The sequence below is a fragment of the Balaenoptera acutorostrata genome, chromosome 20 (genome assembly GCF_949987535.1).
Source record: "Balaenoptera acutorostrata chromosome 20, mBalAcu1.1, whole genome shotgun sequence".
Lineage (NCBI taxonomy): Eukaryota > Metazoa > Chordata > Mammalia > Artiodactyla > Balaenopteridae > Balaenoptera > Balaenoptera acutorostrata.
This window is the reverse complement of record NC_080083.1, coordinates 7,459,228-7,477,538: the sequence shown is the minus strand read 5'-3', so window position 1 is coordinate 7,477,538 and position 18,311 is coordinate 7,459,228. Positions and strand designations below refer to the sequence as shown.

The following is an 18,311-nucleotide window of genomic DNA, read 5'->3' as shown; positions in this document are numbered from 1 at the left end:
AAACTCAAAGTCATTGTTCCATAGGTAGCAAGACTCTCTTTGAAAACTTGATCCTTAAGATCACAAAATGTAGTTTTGGTTCCGTGAGTCTTTGTGATTAGGTTCTTCCGAATATTTCTAATAGTGAAAATAGCTGGTACCTCCCATTAGGTGAATCTTTATTTGAAAATTGGTCATTTCCTTTCTGTATCACTTTTCCTCTCTTTTTCTAAGGAGCTTGGTAGAATCAATCTGTAAAATTATTTGGTCCTGGTGCCTTTTGTAAGGGTAAGTTTTTAAATACCTTTTCAATTTCTTATGTAGTCTTTATTTAGGTTTTGTACTTCTTTCTTTTCTTTTTTTTTTTAACAGCTCTATTGAAATATAATTTACGTATCATAAAGTTCACCCATTAGAGTGTACAATTCAATGGTTTTCCTAGGGGCGTATTTACAGAGTTGTGCAACCATCACCATAATCTAATTTTAGAACATTTTATATCCCCAAAAGAAACATGCTAGCAGTCACTTTAAGCCTATAAAGTTCAGCTTTCAGCCACCCAAACTGAGCACAGTTGGTGAATGTACTGTGCTCAGCTAAAGGTAAAAAGGTAAAAAACTCTCTTAAAAAGGTAAAAAACTCTCAAATTGATCCCATGAGTTCTGTCCTCAAAAATAGAATCTTAAAATTAAAAAAAGAAAGAAAAAAAAACAATAAAATTTTTAAAAAGAAAAATAGTATCCTCTCTGGTCTCTGCCTGCTTTTTCTTCCTTTTGAGGTTTCCCCCCTACATGTAGAATTCAGCTGGCATACAGTAATTTGGACAGTTTTTTTTTTTTTAATTAATTAATTTTTTGTTGCACCACACGGTGTGTAAGATCTTAGTTCCCCAGCCATGAATCGAACCCACACCCTCTGCAGTGGAAGCGCAGGGTCTCAACCACTGGACCGCCAGGGAAGTCCCTGCATTTCTTTTTTCTTTTTTAATAAATACATTTATTTATTTATTTATTTATAGATTTATGGCTGCGTTGGGTCTTCGTTGCTGCATGCGGGCTTTCTCTAGTTGCGGAGAGCTACTCTTCGTTGCGCTGCATGGGCTTCTCTTGCAGTGGTTTCTGTTGTTGCAGAGCACGGGCTCTAGGTTCGCGGGTTTCAGTAGTTGTGGCTCGTGGGCTCTAGAGCGCAGGCTCCGTAGTTGTGGCACACGGGCTTAGTCACTCCGTGGCATGTGGGATCTTCCTGGACCAGGACTCGAACCCCTGTCCCCTGCATTGGCAGGCGGATTCTTAACCACTGTGCCACCAGGAAAGCCCTGTCTTCAGAATTTTTGGTTCTTATTGTTGTTCATTTTATCTGGCTTTTATAAATGTTATCTGTGGGAAGTTTGTGTGACCACTTCACTGCTCCAACATTACAAGCGTATGTCTCTGGATATGTGCCCGGGAGTAGGATTTTATTTTTTTATTTTTTTTTGACTGCGCCACACAGCTTGTGGGATCTTAGTTCCCTGACCAGGGACTGAACCCGGGCCACGGCAGTGAAAGCTCTGAGTCCTAACCACTGGGCCGCCAGGGAACTCCCCAGGAGTGGGATTTTAGCTGGGTGGGAAGGAGCACACATACTTAGTGCACCATCTCGATCCAATCAATTTGGAACTTAATCTCTCAGATCCTAAACTGAGGACGTTTTTGGACGAGGCTTAATTCCTGAGGAAGTGGACTGTCCATCTCGGGGAGGGAGAATTTGGAAAGTTCTCTAGGTGGATTCATTCCATGATATTTGATTTTCATAGGAGTCCATGTGCTTCTTTAAGAGCTCATGTTGGGACTTCCCTGGTGGTGCAGTGGTTAAGAATCCGCCTGCCAATGCAGGGGACACAGGTTCGAGCCCTGGTCCGGAAAGATCCCACATGCTGCAGAGCAACTAAGCCTGTGCGCCACAACTACCGAGGCTGCACTCTAGAGCCTGCAAGCCACAACTACTGAGCCCGCAGGCCTAGAGCCCGTGCTCCGCAACAAGAGAAGCCACCGCAATGAGAAGCCCGCGCACCGCAACGAAGAGTAGCCCCCGCTCGCCACAACTAGAGAAAACCCACGAGCAGCAATGAAGACCCAACACAGCCAAAAATAAATAAATGAATTAAAAAAAAAAAGAGCTCATGTTCCCCCAAGGAGGAGCTCATTAACTGAAGGCAGTGTCTGACATAAAACATTTCTTATTTCAATAAATATTAACACTCTAACGTTGGCTTGATTTGATCTCTGTTCATCAGAAGTGCCTGGCAAGGAGCTCCTGCTTTCCTGTTCCAGCACTTGCTGTTTCTTTTTTTTAAAAAATATTTATTTATTTTATTTGGCTGCTACGGGTCTTAGTTGTGGCATGCATGCAGGATCAAGTTCCCTGACCAAAGATCGAACCCAGCCGGGACCCCTGCATTGGGAGCGTGGAGTCTTAACCTCTGGACCACCAGGAAAGTCCCAGAACTTGCTGTTTCTAGGTAGTAGTCCAGCATCATAATTTTACCTCTGAGCCCCAAAGCTAAATATGTGGAAAAGATCCACTTATTTTTCCATTCATTCCAAAGTGAGTAGATCTTAACCTAAGAGAGAGGGACTCTCTTTTTATGGATGTGCTTATGCTGATAGGTAGGAATTTCTTGAGAGATATCTAAATCTAAAAGCCCAGTCTCCACAAGGACTGTAGCTAGAAATGCATACTTTATTTTTCTGGACACGCCCTGTGGCATGTGGGAATTTAGTTCCCCCAACCAGGGATGGAACCGTGACCCTTGCAGTGGAAGCAGGGAGTCATAACTACTAGACCACCAGCGAAGTCCCTAGAAATGCATACTTATAAAGCAGATGGTCTTTATTGTACCCTGGTATGACTCCTTTTTCTCAAATTGGAATAATCTGTAATTTTTTGGACATTTTTCATTATATTTACGAGTTGTCCATTGAGGGAAAAACAACCCCAAGAGACCAATTACTTTAGGTTTCTCTTCCTTGTTCACAATCTCATATTTTCTCATAACTAAGCAAAGAAGTATTTTGGGTTGTCTGCAAACATGAATTCTAGAGCCCTTGTCATTTTCTTCTTTGAAATTTTAACAAGATTGTCTCCTTTACAGGAAAAGGTTTGTTTAGTCTCTTTTAATATAAATATTCCACAGATGTATTTCTTCTCATGTGTTAATTGCTATCAACAGGACACTGAAAGACTTTTAAATTGGCATTTTCCTTTTGAGCAACTTTGTCCCAACCCTTCGTAAGAGAAAAGACTACGAAAGATTTTTCTTTTTTTTGGCCACACCGCGAGGTTTGCAGGATCTTAATTCCCCGACCAGGGGTTGAACCCGTGCCCCCTGCAATGGAATTGCAGAGTCCTAACTGCTGGACTGCCAGGGAAGTCCCAAGACTATGAAAGACTGTCCACAGATGCTTTGAGGGCATCACATGCCATTTTACACAAAAAGTCTGTAAGGCCATCAAGCCTGAGATAATAGGTGTCTAAAGGCATCCTTCCCTACATCCTCGTGAAGGCCATTTTAGTGTCAAACCGGCACCTGAGAAACATGTGCATCTCGTATGGCTGCATCCCTTATCCTCTTGGTGGCTTCTTTGCAGTGGCACCGCTGAGCTCTTTGCCACCTGTGCCAAGAAGGACATCCGGGTGTGGCACACGCTGTCCAACAGGGAGCTGCTGCGGATCACTGTACCCAACATGACCTGCCGTGGCATCGATTTCATGAGGGACGGCAAGAGCATCATTTCCGGTAAGGTCGCTGTGCCAGGGTTTGGCTTCGGGTTCCGGCTGTGGCTTTGGTTCTCGCCATTCTTATCCTGCCAGGCTCGACATGGGGATGAGCTGGAACAGCCTCCCAACGTCCACTTGCTTCTCATCTAGCCTCTCTTTGGAATTCCCGTCCAGCTGGGATTCCTTCTGAGCTAGGAGTTACCAAGCAGCAATCTCTCTTCCCCCACATTGCTGCAGAGAGCATGTTGCTTTCTCTCTAGCAAGGAAATTCGGTGATTCATTTACAAAGTGGATTTGAGGCCTTAGCGAGTCCCGGGCACTTGAGTGAGAACCCTTTTAGTTGTTCAAGAGATTAAAAACTACTTAAACTAAGTTACAGCTCCAAGGGGATTTATTTTTAATTCAATTGATTATGTTATGCCAAAATATTTTAACATAAATTATAGACACCATGATATTCTACCTCTAAATACTTCAGTATGCATCTCTAAAAACATTTTCCTATAAAATCCTAATTTCTTAATATTGTTTATGTTCAATCCATATACAGATTTCCGCAGTGGTCAAAAGTGAATTCACTGGTTCACATGAATGAAAAGTCAAGTGGGTCTTTAGGGACAGCTATTTAAACAGTGATATCAGGAGACTTCCCTGGCAGTCCAGTGGTTAGGAGTCTGCGCTTGCACTGCAGGGGGCATGGGTTTGATCCCTGGCTGGGGAACTAAGATCCCACATGCTGCGACACAGCCAAAATAATAATAATAATAATAATAATAAATAAAATAAAATAAAACCCATCTCATACCCTCTTTTCTTGGCTCTGTCTCCTCATGTTGGATTCTCCCCTGGGGTGTGTCTTCTCCACATAGTGGTCACCAGGAGCTCTTGGCTTACATTACACTTAGAACTAACAAACCCTGGGGTCAAGAATCTTGGAGTCACCATCACCTGCTCTTTTCCTCTAATACCGCACCCCCGCTTCCCCCCGATGGCTCCCCCTTCAGAGTATGTCCCAGACCCCATCCATCTCATCATCTCCACCCTCCTCTCAGCCACCACCCTCTCTCTCCTGGATTATTCTAGTAGCTTCCTGCCAGGACTCCCTGCTTCTACTCTTGCCCATTACTCTTCTCCCCCGATCTGCTCTCAACACAGATGCCAGAAAACTCTTTAAAGTGTAAGTCAGATCGTGCCATTTCTAGGGCTCAACGGTCTTTTCCTTCTTAAAAATAAAAGACAGTCCCTGGGGCTTCCCTGGTGGTGCAGTGGTTGAGAATCTGCCTGCCAATGCAGGGGACACGGGTTCGAGCCCTGGTCTGGGAAGATCCCACATGCCACGGAGCAACTGGGCCCGTGAGCCACAATTACTGAGCCTGCGCGCCTGGAGCCTGTGCTCCGCAACAAGAGAGGCCACGATAGTGAGAGGCCCGCGCACCGCGATGAAGAGTGGCCCCCGCTTGCCACAACTAGAGAAAGCCCTTGCACAGAAACGAAGACCCAACACAGCCATACATACATACATACATACATAAAAAGAATGTAAGCAGACAAGAATAGCATTAAAAAAAATAAATAAAAAATTAAAAAAAAAAAAAAAAAAGACAGTCCCTGCAACTGCCTGCAAGGTCCCCCCCTGACTTCTCTCCCCCAGCCCCACCTTCTCACCTCTGACTTTGTCTCTTACTGCTCAGCCCCTCGAGCCATACGTGCTTCTTTTTTTATTATTATTAATTAATTAATTTATTTATTTTTGGCTGTGTTGGGTCTTCGTTTCTGTGCGAGGGCTTTCTCTAGTTGCGGCGAGCGGGGGCCACTCTTCATCGCAGTGCGCGGGCCTCTCACTGTCGCGGCCTCTCTTGTTGTGGAGCACAGGCTCCAGACGCGCAGGCTCAGTAGTTGTGGCTCACGGACCCAGTTGCTCCGCGGCATGTGGGATCTTCCCAGACCAGGGCTCGAACCCGTGTCCCCTGCATTGGCAGGCAGATTCTCAACCACTGCGCCACCAGGGAAGCCCCATACGTGCTTCTTTGCTCTTCCTATGCTACACATAGGGCCTTTGCTATAGCTGTTCAGTCTGCCTGGAATGTTCTTTCCCCAGAGAGCCCCATGACTCACTCCCTCACCACCTCACTGCCTCGAGTCTTGGCTGAAATGCGATCCACCTTGAGCATCCTATTTAAAATTGCTAAGGTGCAGAGCTGATGCTAAAGGTGAGGAGAAGGAGCCAGCCAGGTGAAGAGTGTAACAGGAAGCGGGAACAGCAAGTGCAAAGGCCCTGAGATGGGAAATTACTTGGTGTGTTTGAGGGATAGAAAGAGGACCAGTGTGTCTGAAGCTTAGAGGGTAAGGTTGGGGTCAGGGTTGAGGGAGAGTGGTATTAGAGGAAGTTGAAGAGGTAGGAAGGGAGCAGAGACTAGTTACTGTAGAGAATTAAGGAGCTGGTTTTCATTGCAAGTGCAGTGGGAAAAGCTTTTTGAAAGTTCTTGATCAAGGAGGTGACATGATTTTAAGAAGTTCACCCTGGCCCCTGCATAAATAATTGATTGCAGGAGAGCAAGAGGCTCAGGCTAGGGAGAAAGCTATTATAATAATCCGGGAGAGAGATGCTGGTGGCTTGGACAAAGGTGGTCCCAGGGGGGAAGGGTTGAGCCGTGGCCAGATTTACTGTTTTCAAATTGTAATGCTGATGGGACTTGTGACGGATCGGAGGTTGGGTTGGGTTGGGTGGATGGAATAGAGAGGAATCAAGGATGGCTCTGAAGTTCTTGGCTTGAGCAGCTGGATGGATGGTGGCGACTTTTATTGAGATGGGGAAGATGATGGGAGTGGGAGAAGGAGCAACGGGTTTAAAGTGGGGGCGAGGGGTGGGAAGCCAACATTTATTTGCAGGTGTTAAGTTCTACATCCCAGAGGCATGATCAACCAGCTGCTTGAATGTGCAAGTTTTGTGGCTCATGGGAGAGGTGGGAGCTGGCCTCCCGCTTCTCTCTCCTGGGATGGGGCTCACCTGGAGGCAGGTTCAACTAAGGCAAGTCGCTCATTTCCCTCAGGAGGTGTGGCCAGTTTGGGGAATCAGGGAGAAGGGGGCTATGATTCCTGGCAGCTGGTGGGAGATTGGCCTCTTCCCTCCATCACCACCACTGCCCCCAGTCCTGTCTCTCACTTATGACTTAAAAGAGCCGCAGTCTGCAGAGAGCGTGACTATACTCATCCTGCCTGCCTTTGTTTCCCTTTCCTGCCAGCGTGGGACGACGGTAAAATCCGAGCCTTCGCCCCAGAGACAGGCCGGCTGATGTACGTCATTAACAACGCCCACAGGATTGGAGTGACGGCCATCGCCACCACCAGTGACTGTAAAAGGGTCATCAGCGGCGGTGGGGAAGGGGAGGTATTATTCTCGAAGGCAGAATCCTTTTAAAATAGCCCTTGGTTTAGAGCAACTGCCTCATAGCAGGCCACTAATTTGATTTTTTCACCTGTACTAGGAATCAGGCGGGACCAAATTAAGATTTTTGATGAAACTCTGAAATACATCATAAATTAAAGTTCTAATAATATAAATACACATATCAATATTTTTGTTCCCAGAAAGGACATTTAGGATACAGACGTGAAATCATTCTACAGGGAATTGAGCTAGGAATCCAAGTTGGTGTTTTGCCAGAGTTTTAGAATACTTTTTTTTTCTCCTTCAAAAACCAGTTATATCAATTGTCTTTATCTCATCTTTTAAAGGAGATGCTATTTTTAGAATCGATTCTTTAATCTACCCAGATGCTTCGACCATCATTTCAAAATTATTACACTCGACCTTTTCGTTCCATCATTTCAAGGAGCCTAAAACATCTTTCACAAATTCATCTCAGTGTCTCCCCTCCCCTACTCTCCAGCTTTCTTCCTATCCCAAAGCCTTCCCTCTCTCAACGTAGGACGTTTCCCTTTTCCTTTCCTTTCCCCATGCTATCATAGGAATAACCCAGGGAGAAGAAAGATACAGCATCTTCACGTAGCCTTTGGCAGAGTTTGGATCAAACCTGTTAGTGGCTGAATGTTTGGGTTTCGGGGCCACACTGCCTGGGCTCAGATTTCACTTCTGCCACTTTCCAGCTGTGTGACCTAGGGTGCGTGCTTTAACCTCTCTGTGCTTCAGTTTCCTGTAAAAGTGAAGTATAAAGTGAAGATAGCAGTACTCTAATTAGTGAGATTTTTTTTACACTCTTTATTTTGTACGAAGTCTTCAGAACCTGGTGTGCATTTCACGTTCAGAGCACATCTCCATGAGGACAAAACCCTGCAGATGCTCCACAGACACACCTCGTCCTAGACCATCGCCCTGCTCTCTGCCCATTACCACCCTCGCGGCTCTGTTCCCTTCCCTCATCCCTTCAGCCACGCTGTTGCTAACGCCCACAGCATCCTTGCTTGCTCCCTCAGCCTTTGGGGGCATCGACCTTGCTGGGGAGGGTTACAGGAGGGAATCGCACAAAACAGATTCGTCGCCCCCAGCCCTGATCAGCAGTCTTTTCACAATGCCCGCTCCCATTCCCCACAGCTACTCCAGACCTTTTCTTCCAAGAGACATAGTCTTCAAGGTCTCTGTAAGTACTAGAGACCAGGGCTGCTGCTGGTCTGCAGGGGTGTGCTGGTCTGAATACTGGGGTTGCTAAGGTACTCTTAAGTATTTTATTTCCATTTTCATTGGTAAATGGCCGTTACCTGAGTTGCGAAGACCCTAATCCCACCACTTTATACCCAAACCTCCCTGCCATCCCACAGCTAATGGCCAGCACATCCAAGGCTCCAGTCCTGCGCTGTTTGGCTGGTGCCCACGCCACGCTGGCTAGAGCATCTGCGTCTCACCCTTGCTAGAGAGCCACTCCCTGCCTCCATACATTCAAGATTGTGGATTCGTTTTCTCTGGCAATAGTCATCACCCTGTCCCATGTCAAGACATACTGAGTTATTTGAACACCATAGCAAGGAAGACGGCCCGGCTCATTTGGAATAACCTCATGCTTCCTCATCTTCTTGACTAAGAAAAGTGTCTTTGAATGTTCTTCTTACTTCATTTAAGGTTATTTTCCTCTTGTCAGGTGCGAATAAGTTAGTCTGTTATTACTGATCCCAACACTAGTTTTCAGTTTAGTGTTCAACTAGACTATGGCTCCTTTGTTGTCTTATATCACTTACACAAAATAATTTCTGCTCTTCTTATTTTTTAGAAGTCCAACACATTCATTATAAGAAGCATCTGACTACATTATTATGTTCTCTGGTATAGTTGTGACAGAGCGTTTATCCATTACAGGACCTACTGTTATAACCAAATAACTTTCCTTTTTTACTTACCCTTTTTATTACAGTTAGGGCATCATACTGACAGTTTTGAAATTTTGTGTGTAGGTAGTTGTATCACCTCTGCATTTCATTTCAAGATAGCAAAGGGGTATTAGACAATATTCGTTACTGAAAGTGGGTGTTGGCTTCAGTGGAGTTGAGAACCACTGATTTTAAATGATTGAGACTGAGCAGCTGTTGTGAAAGTTTAAATATGGCTCTGGGTACCCAAGAGATTCCCTGATGGCAGCAGAAATTTGAAAGCAATGCTCAGCAGAAATGAGCAGACATGTTATTTCACTCGGTTTAGCAGCAGCCCCTGCATTACTGGTTTTAGCAGCGGGTGTCTGATATATTTCTCAGCCCTAAAGTAAAAACAGGTGTAGGCTCCCTGGTAGGCATCTCCCCGGCTCCATGGAAGAATATTCTCGCCCTGCAACTTGGCATCTCTACCTCCCTCAACTGAGATGAGAACAGGGAATTAGAAAAACAGGTCAGCCCAGGGGGTGAGAAAGCTCTGGGAATCTTTTTATTTTTTTATTTTTATTTCTTTTAACCCCCTTCAAGAATTCCCAAGTTGGAATCGAGAGCCTGTGCTTTGTGGCTTCCAGGTGAGGGTGTGGCAGATAGGCCACCAGACCCGGAAGCTGGAGGAGGCGCTGAAGGAGCACAAGTCCTCCGTGTCCTGCATCAGGGTGACGAAGAGCAACGAGCAGTGCGTCACGGCCAGCACGGACGGCACCTGCATCATCTGGGACCTCGTGTAGGTACCAGTGATGGGGAGGGCCGAGTGATGCAGAACCCAATTCCAGCATCTTATTGAACTCAAGGGAAGACTCAAACAAAGGGTAGAAATCTTACTTTGGGCAACAGGAAAGGGATGTTCGTCAGAAGCCATTCATCCCCATGGCTGTTCAGAGTTCACAGATACTGGTGGAAAGGGTAGAGTTTCCAGGAAGAGCTGGATGTTAGAAGTTTCTGGACAGATAGGGAAGTAGCTTTCCGGATATACAGGGTGAGACATGGTTTAACTTACACTAATGCAACTGTAAGAATTTTCTAGAAGGGGGAGAAAGGCAATCATGTAAATAACGCAAGCATTTCCTCTGGTCCTTCCGCACTGTCCAGTCGAGCCCAGAGTGAGCTTGCCATGGGGGTGGGAGTGGGGCGGTGCCGTCAATTTGCCACGTTCTCAGGGACCTCTTATTCTGTGAGTGTATGGTACCCCCCGTAGACTGCCTGACTCTAAGCTAACTGGACCAAAGCATGTGAACGTGACTGTTGGAGTAATTCACAGGATTTCCAAGGACGCTTTTTTTTGACTATAAGCATGTTTGCTCTGTGTCTTTTATTTAGAATTATACCCTATTCCTCCAACCCCTCTCCCAGCCGACCACCCCTCTACTACTAAGATGCCTCACTCCTGTATGTAACTGCATTAGAGAGACTTGAATAAGTACAGAGATGGGAGGAAAGAGATAGGTAGATAGATAGATAGATGTCTATATAGAGATATTGCAAAAGGATATGAAATGTTCTAGATTGGGGAGAAAACAATGGAACTAAAGGCAAAGGCAAAGGGAGTGGAGGAGGGAAGGATTGGGAGTTTGGGGTTAGCAAATACAAACTAGTATATACAGAATGGATAAACAACAAGGTCCTACTGTGTAGCACAGGGAACTATATTCACTATCCTATGATAAACCATCATGGAAAAGAATATGATAAAGAATATATACGTATAACTGAGTCACTGTGCTGTAGAGCAGAAATTAACACAACATTGTAAATCAACTATGCTTCAATAAAATTTTTAAAAAGTTAAATTAAAAAAAGGCAAAGACAGAACACTTTTTATTTTTTAATTTTTTAGTTTTTTGACTGCACCACTCGGCATGCAGGATCTTAGTTCCCCGACCAGGGATCGAACCCAGGCCCTTGGCAGTGAGCGTGTGGAGTCCTAACCACTGGGCTGCCAGGGAATTCCCAGGACACTTTTTTTTTTTTTTTTTTTTTGCAGCCAGGACACTTTTTATTTAATACATTAAAAAACAAAAACCAAAGTAAGGCTCTGTCTTCTGGCTCAGTGTGTCTCTAATTTTGCTATGCATACGAATCACCTGGGGATATTGTTTAAATGTAGATTTTGATTCAGTAGGTCTAGAGCGGTGCCTGAGATTCTGCATTTCTTTCTTTTTCTCTTTTAAAAAAAATTTATTTATTTATTTATTTTCTGTTGCACTGCACGGCGTGTAAGATCTTAGTTCTCCAGCCAGGAATCAAACCCGCGGCCCCTGCGGGGGAAGCGCAGAGTCTCAACCACTGGACCGCCAGGGAAGTCCCTGCATTTCTTTTTCCTTTTTTCTTTTTTAATAAATACATTTATTTATTTATTTACTTATTTATTTATTTATGGCTGCGTTAGAGAGCGGGGGCTACTCTTCGTTGTGGTGCACGGGCTTCTCCTTGCTGTGGCTTCTGTTGTTGCGGAGCCCGGGCTCCAGGCACGCAGGCATCCGTAGTTGTGGCTCGTTGGCTCTAGAGCGCAGGCTCAGTAGTTGTGGCGCACGGGCTTAGTTGCTCCGCGGCATGTGGGATCTTCGAGGACCAGGGCTCGAACCTGTCCCCTGCATTGGCAGGCGTATTCTTAACCACTGCGCCACCAGGGAAGTCCTGAAGTCTCTGCATTTCTAACAAGCTCCCAAGTGATGCCCCTGGTGCTAGTCCCAGGGTCACACTTGCAGAAGATGTTAGCCTGCACTTGAACTTCCCATTGGGAAAATATATAACTAGAAGGGTAGGTCGGAACTTGTTTCTGTGGATGGTTTGTGACCAGCTCAAATCCTTAAATCCTCCCTGTGTGTAGCAGGAATATCTGGTTCATTTGTGCCAAAATCTTTAAAATTGCTCAGCTCAGCTTCCATGTTTGAAAACTTCCTGGCCTGTGACATGGTCACCCAGCCTCCTGGGCTGTGGAAGGAGAAGGGATATTTACGTATGTCTTGGTATCGTATCTGAAGCAGTGGCTCTCAACCCACTGTGCACAGCAGAATCAACTGGGATGCTGATTAAAAATGCAGATCTGCTGGCCTCATCCCCCCAACTGATCCAAATCTAGGGAGAGGTAAGGCCCAAGAATACTCACTTTTAAAAAGCCCTCCCCCACACTTTGCTACTCAGCTTGTAGGGACCTTCACTTCAGGACAGCGGCCTCAGGAATAAAGTCCCGAATGTGGAAGACAGAAGGTTGCTACTGAGTTCAGCTTCTCCTACTTCCTTCTCACTGGAACTTGAGGCTTCCTGTTGAGTTCTGTGCTTCGTCTTTAGAAAAGGGCCCCTGCCAGTGTCTTCTGACTGCTCCCAACAGGTGCAAGGGGAGGTTGCTGAGTGGAGTGGGCAGACTCACAGGAAGTCTACTGGGGATAAATCAACCAACCCATATCCACGCTTTACCAAATCCAGTTTGAATTGTAAATAAGGGGGGCTTTCCTGGTGGCGCAGCGGTTAAGAATCCGCCTGCCAATGCAGGGGACACGGGTTCGAGCCCTGGCCCGGGAAGATCCCACATGCCGCAGAGCAACTAAGCCCATGAGCCACAACTACTGAGCCTGCGCTCTAGAGCCCGTGAGCCAAGCCACAACTACTGGAGCCTGTGCGCCTAGAACCCATGCTCCGTAACAAGAGAAGCCACCGCAATGAGAAGCCCACACACCGCAACGAAGAGTAGACCCCACTCACCGCAACTAGAGAAAGCCCGCGTGCAGCAACGAAGACCCAACACAGCCATAAATAAATAAATAATTAATTAATTAAAAAAAATAGTCAATAAGGTTTCTTAGGAAGAGAAATTCATGTTTCACAGCTCTGGAATCTGTTTTTCAGGCGTCTTAGGAGGAATCAGATGATTCTGGCTAACACCTTATTCCAGTGTGTTTGTTACCACCCCGAAGAGTTCCAGATCATCACCAGCGGGACAGACAGAAAGGTGAGAGTCAAGATCTTTCTGGTACAAGAGAAGAGCAGTGAAGCCCTGTGGCTGAGGGTACAGGCTGTGGAGTCAGGCCACGCCCGTTCAAACCACGGGTTTGCTGGTGATCCGCCGTGTCACTTTGGAAATGCTCCCTAACGTTTTTGGGTGCCTTTGCTTCCTTGTCTGCAACGTGGAAGTGATGACACCACTGGCCTCATGCAGCTGCTGTGGGGATTAAAGTCGTGATTGAATATGATGCTAAAAGCGGGGGGCCTGGTGCATAGCTGGCACTCAGTAAGGACTGGTTTTGATTATGAGGACATTCCTAAGGCTGGAAGTGTTGTGCCCAAAGGAGCTGTCACTTTGATTAAATTCAAATGGAATGACAATAGAGCTCATCTCTCATCACCCTACTTCATCAATATATTAAAAATCTCTTTAGCTAAGGAGTCCATGTCCTTCAGTGAAAATTGGCCATTATTTGGGGGGGAATATTTCCCCCTTGGAGCAAGCAAGAGGCTTCAGGAGAGAGGCACATGGAAGGGCAAGGAAGCTGGGGTGTCTTCCGCCCTGCCAGCCACATCAGATCAGCCAGATCTTGGCCTGATTACCTGCACATCCAATTACTGGGTTTGAATACCCCTAATGTAGACTTTGAGATGACTTTGAGATAACTGAAGAAGAGTTTGCATATTTATTGTTTTGCCAGATACAGGCTAAGTTAATGGAGTTAAAAGTATAAAAGTATTGAGGGAAAAATACAAAAGGTACCTTCCCTCCCCACCTCCACCCCCCAAATTAGAATCTAGGAGTGGGGCTTTTTCCTGTTTAAGCTTCCCACATGATTGGGAACGACTGCCTGAGACACTTTGTCATAAAAACCCAAGGAATGCTGCCTGGTCCAACCAGGATCTGCCCGACACAGACAGAATGTTCTGGGAGGGCATGAAGAACTGCCTCTGTGTTCCAGTCTCCGTAGGTCTTTAAGTTTCTTTGTGTCTCATCCGCCCAAACTGGCCTATGCCTGCCCATCCCCCAACCTGTGCTTGACTTGTGGTCTAAGTGGGCTTCCTCTTGGCACTGGGGTGGGATGGATATTAGGGAGTTAATCACCACGTCACTATAAATGCTTTGATGGATGGTTCATATTGTTTCTAAATTAGTGTGATATCTGCCGTATTCTAGGTTTCAGCTTTTGAGACTTGAAACAATCTATTTCCCTCTTATTTGAATTTTGACCAGAATATTCCAACCATAAATCATAAATCTGTCAAACTGCTGTAAGTGCTGGGGACATGACAGTGTCCATGCTGTCATGGAGCTTACCTACCGTCTGTATTAATTTTGGGTGGGAGGGGATGGAATTGGATAGTACACATGTAAATGAGTCCATGAAAGAGCAATGAGTAATAAGTGAACAAGATGATACGAGATGGTGAAAGAGCTAAAAAAAATATAGAACAGGCTATAGGATAATGGCTGGGAGAAGGAAGCTGTTTTAGCAAGGATGGTCAGCGAGGCCTCCTTAAGGAGGTGGCACTTGAGCTGAGGCCTGAGTGCCACGAGGACCTAGCCATGCTTTGATCTCAGGGAAGACCATTCCTGGCAGAGGACACTTGGGAAAGCCCAGGAGAGGCTCACTTTGACTTCCCTGGTCAAGGAAGCTGGTAGTCAAGCACCAATGACTTACATGGATGTGATTCCTGAGAAACTAGGATTTTGGCATGCTTTCATACTCCTTTATGTTTTTACTATGAAATCAGAACTTTATTGTTAAAGTGACCGAGCATCGATAGAAATGATAAAGCAAAATAAATAAATAAATAAAAAGAAAAGAAAAATTTTAAATAGCATACACCATTTCTAGCTAAATTCAGAGGAATACAGATTCCTGGCGTAATGATGGGAACACAGCCAAGTTGCCATCAACATGAAACAGAGAGAAAGTTCTGGGTGAAATACCCAAGTTCCCACTCCTGATTCCTGGTCAAGGGCTCTATGTTTAGAAAGAAATTTTATTTGTGAATTGGTTGTACATTTACAAAGTTCAAAGTTCAAAAAGTATAAAAGCAGTATATTCAGAGAAAAATCTTCCTTCCTTGAGCCCCTGTCTCCTTTCCACCGCTAACCTAGTTCCTTGGCCCAGGAGGGGGCAGTGGGGGGGGGGGAATAAGATCAGTCTCTGTTTAAACCCAGCCCTGCGGAATGTTCTGTTGCTTTGAGGCAGAAGAGAAGGTTTGGAATAAGGGTGGGGTGAGGAAGAGGGAGGGCCAGCCACAGTGAGAGCTCACTTTGTAAGGCCCAGTCTCCAGAACTTTCCAGGACTGCTCATTCCCCAAGCTGGAGGAAGGAAATGCTTTCCCCTCCCGCCAGGTCTAAAGAAAGCTTCACTTTCCTCCTCTTAAGAGCAGAATTGGGAAAGTGGATGCAGTGGCCGCTTTCTTCTCTCCTTTACAGCTTCCTTCAGGCTCAATCTGCTCCATCTGACCAAAAGTACTCTCTGCCTCAATCCAGTTTACCAGCATATCAACACCTCTTTAAATTGAATGCAAATTTAAAAGCCACTACTAAAAATATGAAAATGATTTCTCCACCCCCTGCTTTAGCCTATTTATAATTTCAGCTGGTATATCATCCCAGGGTGTATTTTTGCTATCTGCTATATAAAGTAGAACCTTCTTTTGTTAGCATGCGTGTGGATGATTTCACTGAGCTGAACCCTGCCTCATGCTTCGTTCTTGAATTCCAGATTGCTTACTGGGAAGTGTTTGATGGGTCAGTAATCAGAGAGTTGGATGGCTCCTTGTCCGGGGCCATAAATGGCATGGATATCACCGTGGAAGGAGTGCACTTTGTCACAGGTCAGTCCTAGGATAAGAGAAGAAAGCCAAGCCCAGCTTATTTAAATGGGAATGTGGAACTCCCAGGCGGGAGGCAACTGGAAGTGACCACAAAAGGGTCTAAAGGGCAACGTGGTTAGATTCAGGCCTGAACACTGCAGCCGGTGTGGCTGGGAAAGAAAAATCCAGAAGTCACATTTCAACGAGAGGAAACATTTGCTCACGAGCCTTAGGGGCACAAATAAAACCTAAGCTTCCACTGCGTGCTTTTTTTTTGTGGTGGGCAGCCGATGAAAGAAACGGGCCTTTACACAACATTGTAAACCAATTATACTTCAATTTAAACAAATTAATTAATTTAAAAAAAAGAAAGAGGGCTTCCCTGGTGGCGCAGTGGTTGAGAATCTGCCTGCCAATGCAGGGGACACGGGTTCGAGCCCTGGTCTGGGAAGATCCCACATGCCGCGGAGCAACTAGGCCCGTGAGCCAAAACTACTGAGCCTGCGCGTCAGGAGCCTGTGCTCCGCAACAAGAGAGGCCGCGACAGTGAGAGGCCCGCGCACCGCGATGAAGAGTGGCCCCCGCTCGCCGCAACTAGAGAAAGCCCTCGCACAGAAACGAAGACCCAACACAGCCAAAAATAAATAAATAAATAAATAAAAATTAAAAAAAAAAAGAAAGAAAGAAATGGGCCTTTACATGGGCTGGGCTGTCCGGTCTGCCTTGCTCTGCTATTTCCTACTAAGTCTTCAATGCCAGGCTTTTCAGTCAGCATTTCCAGGAGGCATTCGCCACACAATGTGCCCGTTGAAACAGCATCAGTCTCATTTCTTGCAGCCTCTTTGATTCTTCCAGACAGTAACCAGTTAATGTTCCAAATCAATAAAAGTTTCACAAACACATTTACGTAAAGCATCATATAAAATTAGACACGGTATGATCCCAATCACATATTCAGATGTATATCTGTGTAACTTACAGAGAAAAGACCAGAAGGAACTAAACCAAGATGTTACTAGTGGTTCTCTCTGGATGGTGGGATCAAGGGTGATGTCACCTGTTTACATTTTTTCCCCCCAAATTAACTACAACAGATCTAGATTTTTATAATCAAGGAAAAGAGTGTTTATAAAGATAGGTTTTTCTTCCTTTAAATCAGCACATGGGGAATGTATTGAAAACGATCCAGTAATGTAAAATCAGGACTGTTTCTCTCTGTTCTGTTGCAGCAATGCCATATAACTGTTTGTCATTTTCAGGTGGAAATGACCATCTTGTCAAAGTTTGGGATTACAATGAGGGTGAAGTGACTCATGTTGGGGTGGGACACAGTGGCAACATCACCCGCATCCGGATAAGTCCAGGAAATCAGTACATCGTTAGCGTGAGTGCCGATGGGGCCATTTTGAGATGGAAGTACCCATTTCCCTCATGAAGCATTGGAGACCTCCTGGATTCACAGCATTGAATACCGTCCTGTTGGAGGCTGAGCTTAGATAACTCCACGACTAGACTTGCTTTCTCACATCTGTGTTTCCGTGCTTTGGTCAAAATATTTTATCTACAAGTTTCTCCTTTCCTTTATAGAATGCATTTAACATTCTCGAATTGTATATTAAAACTGAGATGTGTTGAAGAATAATTCGTCCAGACTGTAAAGTTTTTTTCTTATGAGTAAGTTCCCAGTTGTTGGTTTCCTGTCATAATCTCCCTTCTATGACTCTGCAAAACCCACAGCCCTTCCTCATAATTTGTCCACAGATAACCATTGCTGTGAGTCTCTAAAAATAAGGAATGTGAATTTACCTTCTTAATCAGCATTTCATTCGTCAAGCTGCCTGGGGCAAGACGTGGGTTTGGATCCAGATCTTGGGTAGGGTTTTTGTTTTGTTTGAACTCTGATACTCCGTTTTGTAAAGTATACCGTTACCTTTTTGTAAAGAATACCTGCTCAAAAAGTGATTGTGAGAATTAAGTGAAATAATGTATTAAAGCATCGGCAGAGTTCATGACACAGAGTAGAAACTTCAATATGAATTATGGTGCTTTCTCAAAGAAAATGTGTGTCGGGGATCTTGGGGGGTAATTATCAAAGGTGAAATCTCATAGTTGCTTTTCTGGAGTTAACCGTAAAATCTTTCTCCTCTGCTTACCATTAGAAGGGCGATGGAATGGACCTTGTGTACTGACCTTCCAACCAGGGACGGTGTCCTTTTCCAGGGAGGGTAAATAACGGTATTTCCCAGAAACACTTCAAGTCTCTAATTCACAGGACAGTCTTTTGTTCTGCACATATTCTTTATCCTTTACTTAATGCTTTTTTTTCCCCCTGCATCAGGTAACCTGCTGCTGCCCTATTTGACATATCAAGGTGGATATTTAATAAATGATGACCACTTATTCATCAAATAATAAGTAACATTTCA

General features: G+C 45.1%; 1 protein-coding gene across 1 annotated transcript in view; it reads left to right on the top strand.

The window, feature by feature from the left end:
• CFAP52 (cilia and flagella associated protein 52) overlaps positions 1 to 17,431 on the top strand; it is a 36,478-nt gene extending 19,047 nt beyond the window's left edge. Inside the window, exons 9-14 of the mRNA XM_007166335.2 lie at positions 3,609 to 3,757; positions 6,981 to 7,126; positions 9,687 to 9,838; positions 12,958 to 13,060; positions 15,795 to 15,906; positions 17,145 to 17,431. Coding sequence (XP_007166397.1) covers positions 3,609 to 3,757; positions 6,981 to 7,126; positions 9,687 to 9,838; positions 12,958 to 13,060; positions 15,795 to 15,906; positions 17,145 to 17,320 — 838 coding nt within the window. The 3' untranslated portion in view covers positions 17,321 to 17,431. The remainder of the gene's footprint in view (positions 1 to 3,608; positions 3,758 to 6,980; positions 7,127 to 9,686; positions 9,839 to 12,957; positions 13,061 to 15,794; positions 15,907 to 17,144) is intronic.
• The last annotated feature ends 880 nt before the right edge of the window (positions 17,432 to 18,311 follow it).